Raw genomic sequence first — 5,133 nt, 5'->3', positions numbered from 1 at the left:
GAAAAATTTACCTCAAGACTGTTATTTTCTATATTTTGCAGTTAAAAAAATTAAAATAACTACTTTTGTCCTTAAATTCCAGCCAAATTTTATTTTAGTCTAACACTTCCTAATGAGAGGATAATTCTCAACTATGTACAAAAAAATGTTTATTAATAAAATTATTATTTTAATATGAATTCTACAAATATAAGCTATTTCAAATTAAAGAAACCATTTTACATAAACAAAAAAAATATTGCAAAGAACTTGATGCTTTTGGGTTCAACATAAAAAATAACTGAATCAAATATTTTTTACCAAATAAAAGATTAAATTCACTAATTTAAAATTACAAGAATCAAAACTAAATTTGGTTAAAAGTATGGAAATTATTTTTTTTTCTATCAAAAACAATTATACAAACATTGTACGGGAGGAACACTCAAATTCTGTGATTGCATTGTCGAATCTTCATCAGACTGTAAAGAACACAAAAATTTAATCAAATAAGTAATTAAGAGCACTTAACTATTCTTGAACAAATTAAATTGACGACACACTTTAAATTATTATGTACAAATTAAAATATCATTTGAAATTATTAAAATTGAAGAGTTGAAAACTTCTATAACCATTTAAAAATTGTTTGAAATAATTGCAATCGTTATGTCCTATAAAACAGACCTATGGGTAACGCCCAACTGTATGGTGCAACGTGCAGACTTTGTCCACACTAATGAAACATCATTGCCAAGTTGACATCACCAAATTTTCCTCTGTAGACCATAAGAAAATTCAACAACTTCTGATCATTCATTTTATGTTAAAACTCAGAACAAAAAAGAGTCAACGAAAGTGTATTAAATGGGCTATGAAAAATTGAATCCACTGCACTTGGACTTTTATCAAAACAAGGCCAGATTCAAAAAATGTTCTATGCTGTGTCTGCAACATTTCAACATTGGAGAGTTTCTCTTGAATCATGACCTAGTTTTATATTTTTTGTCAAATTCTTCATTGTAAGCAACAATATAAGTTAATCATACATTGGAGAATTTTTCTTGAAGACTACCGATGTTTATTTAAACTATTTGGATAAAAAGCTGACATTTTTTATTTATTCATGAAAATTGAATACACAGGCACTAAATGAGTTTAGAACTACTGATATAAAGTATTCAACCAACTGAGTTAGATTCTCATGTACCCTGTTCAATCTATTGAACATGAAAGCTAAATAAGATTAAAAACAGCTTCCAAATAGCTACATGTTAAATCAAATCATGTATCCCAAAAGTGAGGTCATCATAGATTAATGAAGAAAGAATAGAGTAAAGCATGAAGATTTAAAAAAGACTGCATTCTTGGCTAAATTGTTCCTTTCTTACTAAGCAATTTGCTTTGTGTTCAAGATAAGAAAGAAACAGTTACCCATCTTAAATGATGGGAAAGGGATAATTACTACACATATTAAAAGTGGAATACTAGTAATAGAAGTGTATAAAGGTAGATTCCAACCCATGCAGTTAAGAAAACATTTGGGAGTGGATCTCATCAATAAGCCTAAATTACACAAACAATTACATAAACTGCAATGTAAGTTACCATGCACCTTTAAAAATATAAGGTAATTAGATTCTGCTGCTCCTCAGCATCTCCAAGTAGAAACTGAGATGAGTTCTTTCCTCTGCCAGCATAGAACAAGAGATGAAGGCTTTCTTTCCACGTGAAATCCCCTCACAGGTGCCCTCTGAACTAAACACTCAGCTTGAGCTTCTGTGAAGTTGCTGAATGTGGATGGAGAAAATCCAGATTGTAGAAGGAGGTTCCTCCATGGAGGTAGTTTCTCTTGAGAATGGTGGTGGCCAAGAATAATTTTCTTCATGACTGGTTGAATGAAATGCCTCTCAATCTTTTGAAGGACATCAAGATTCACATTCACAGCGTCCAGGGAGTCCAGCAAGGCGGAATAACATTGGAGAACATGGACTGCTTTTGTGGGAAGTGACACGTCAATTCTATCACAAATTCTGTCCAATGTCACCACAACCTTTGGCCTGAGCTGCTTTACAAAGTGAAGAGCTGAAGGGAACAATGATGGATTGTTTGTGAAACTTGAAACTGGCATATTCACAGCAATAGCCTCATTATCAAAGAATTGGCCAACCAGTGGAGAAGAAGAAGAGTGCAATGATTCAATGTTCAAGACACTGAACTCAAAAGACACGTTAATGTCCTTAGCGTATTGCATCAAATTTTCTTTAGTAAAATTGAGTTCAACCTCATCACAAGTGGAGGGTGACACAATGGCAGTGACTTTGAGGGAAGGTGCAGCAGTACTTCTCAAAGCAATTTCTTGCATAAAGGATGACCACTGCACTCCAAACCCAATATCAAAATCAATGACATGAATTCGGTCACACCTTTCGACAGCTTCAATAAGGGCTTGGTTACAAGTAAAATTGGAAAACTGAAGAACAGGTGATATCTCAGAAAAGGACTTGTAAGCTCCAATTTTGAATATGAAACTAATTGGTGAGAAAGCCATGAAATTGTGAGCATTTGAATGAAGCAGTGACATCAAGGCCTCCTTCATGTAGAAAGCAGCCCTCTGAAAAGGCTTACCAATTGGGGAGAGCTGGTGATTGAGCCGCGCCAATATCCCTTGCGCATGAACCGGATTACCAGCTTCTATCAGCTCAGCAGTTTTGTATAACTGATCAAATATAGCCTGCTGAAGCTGGTGGCTTGCATCGTCTCCGGCGGAACTCACCTTCTGCTGTTTAGCAGATGGCATAACAATTGATTGTTGTTGCTGTTGTTGCATATGGTGAGGAAATAAAGGAAGCTGTGTTTGCTGCCTCCTGCCAAACACCTCTTGCCCTGAATCCAAAAGGGGCAACCTTGGAGCCTGATAATTGTGCCCGATTGATTCAAAGAGAGGGCGCTTTGCTTGATGCTGAGGAAAAACCTGCTGCTCCTGAACCTGGGGATACATCAATGGCACAAAGAAAGAAGGGTTCTCTGAGAACTGAACTTGGTTCTGGTTTAACATAAACTGGGGGTTGATAACCTGAGGCTTCTCATCCACCACTCCAAACTCATGCTGCTGCTGAGAAGTGAACACACCAGGAGACACAGATGATGACACCATAAGAGGATTATTAGCAGAGAAAACAACAGATTCTGAAACCTGGCCAGCCACAGAGCCAGGCTTGCCATTGTGGCCATCAATATTCTCAGCAATGAAAGGGAAACCAGCAGGGTAATTCCCTGAAGGGTCAATACCACCACTCACCATATTCAACCCTTGATCCACAACACCAAAGCCTGCATTGAAATCAATACTTTGAGAGCCACAGGCAGTGCTTTGCAAAAGCTTGCTCAATCCAGCAGAAGGGTCTTCAACATCCCCCATGATTAGCCTGAAAATGGATTGATCTTGACCCTCCCAGTCCTCCATCCTGATGCCACATTTTTCAGGGCTGGAATCCGGAGGAGGGTTGTTGTTGTCGGAGGGTGTAGGGGCTGCAGCACCAGTGGTGGTGGTGGTGTTGGCTGAAGTGCCACTGCCACCCTTGCTGGTGCTGTTGCTGCCAAGAGAAGAGGACATTGTAGAGGAGGAAGTGGGAGGGCTTGGGCTTCTTCTGGAGTCGAGAACTGAGGTGGGCTCAGTGCTGCCCACATAGCAATAATCCTCTTTGTCTATGGTCCACTTTGTTTGTGGATGATGCAAAAGCAGTGAAAATGAATCTGAGGCCGAAGAGAAATCCAACACTCCCTTCCCTTGAAATTCCTCAAAAGGCAAGGGCATGGCCTTCATCTAAGAAAGTTGCCAAGGGGAAGAACAATAATGGTGACCACAAAACCAACCACCCAAAAGACTCCAGTTTTCCAAAAGGTATCACCTTTGTTCCCCACAGCCCACCCAGAACAACTGATTTGAAAGCAAGAATTTTTTTGGGCTACAAATCCAGAAAAAAAACAAACCAGGATTTCAAATTAAGAAAATCTAAATCAAAACCAAAAATTAAAATTAAAATCCACTAAATGAAAGACGACCAGAAAAAAAGAAGAAATATTGTGTTGGAAGAAGTAAAAAGGGTGGATTTCTTTTGTTTTGGGGATATTAGAAACCTCTGAGGAACACTGAAGAAACACATAGAGTATGGAGAGAAAAACAAAGAAAAGTTGGGTAGCCCTAATCCTTAAGCTTGTATTTTTGTTCTCTGTGGTTGTTGTGTGGCATATTAAGATTGAAAGAGTTTGTGGGTTGTGTTGTGTGTTTCTGTGTGGAACACTCTTTGTTGCTTGTGTTTTGTAAGGTAGATGCGTGCAGCGTATAAAAGTGGTAAAGTGCGTTCTCTCTCACTGTTTCTACCTTTTTTTTAATTAATTTATTTTTTTATTTTTTATTTTGTGCAGCCCTCTGGTTGGTAGGGTTGCTGTCGCCTCCCTTAGTTTCCTCCACTCTCACATCCACCGCGTGGCCTTCACTTACGTACGTTAATCCTATCTAATAACATTTTAATATTCTCACTCAGCCTTTTATTTTATTTTATTTTTGTTTAATATTTAAAACAAACAGCTTACACGTTACACCAATATTAAATTATAAGTTATAATTATTATTATTTTAATTTAATTTAATTATACATAATAATGTATAAGAATATATAACTAGATTCTTATTTTTATACATTTTACTTTTTATATACCTCTTAATCTATGAAATACTATTTCTTTTTATCTCATTCTCTCTTCTGAGTAATTATTAAAAGTGATATTTTACATTTTTTAAAAATTTTAAATTCTTTGCTCTTTTATATCTCCTTTTTTATATGCTAGGCTTTAAATTTTGTCATCTTAAAATTAAATATTTTAAAAAAATATATCAAAGTTAAAGAGATATACATAATATAAATAAATTATATAATTAAATATGTATTAAAATTAATATAAAAATTACTATGTAAAGTAATAAAAAATATAATATCAATTAAATTTTAATTCAACAAATTAAAGTAGTAAGATAGAAACATGACATTTCAACACTTATGCTTTCACTATAATAAAGTAGTAAGATAAAAAAATGCACACGCAAAACGATTTTTTTATAAAAAAAATATATAGGATAATTCATAGGTTATT

The 5,133-nt window shown here is 35.3% G+C and overlaps 1 protein-coding gene across 2 annotated transcripts; it reads right to left on the bottom strand.

Moving 5' to 3' along the window:
- Nucleotides 1-256: 256 nt before the first annotated feature.
- LOC137818405 (scarecrow-like protein 6) lies at nt 257-4,296 on the bottom strand. Of its 2 annotated transcripts, XR_011082072.1 has the most exons (3): nt 1,595-4,296; nt 667-758; nt 257-461 (listed from the first exon to the last, which is right to left on the bottom strand). XR_011082072.1 is itself a non-coding variant. In XM_068621813.1 (2 exons), exon 1 carries the CDS (start codon nt 3,803-3,805, stop codon nt 1,631-1,633), a length of 2,175 nt encoding a protein of 724 aa, XP_068477914.1. In that variant the 5' UTR covers nt 3,806-4,296; the 3' UTR covers nt 257-461; nt 1,595-1,630. The 2 variants fall into 2 exon arrangements, 1 of the variants encoding a protein (XP_068477914.1); XM_068621813.1 differs by lacking the exon at nt 667-758.
- Between the last annotated feature and the right edge of the window lie 837 nt (nt 4,297-5,133).

Source organism: Phaseolus vulgaris, chromosome 10, assembly GCF_051622355.1.
Source record: "Phaseolus vulgaris cultivar YP4 chromosome 10, ASM5162235v1, whole genome shotgun sequence".
Lineage (NCBI taxonomy): Eukaryota > Viridiplantae > Streptophyta > Magnoliopsida > Fabales > Fabaceae > Phaseolus > Phaseolus vulgaris.
This window is presented reverse-complemented; position numbering and strand designations above follow the sequence as displayed.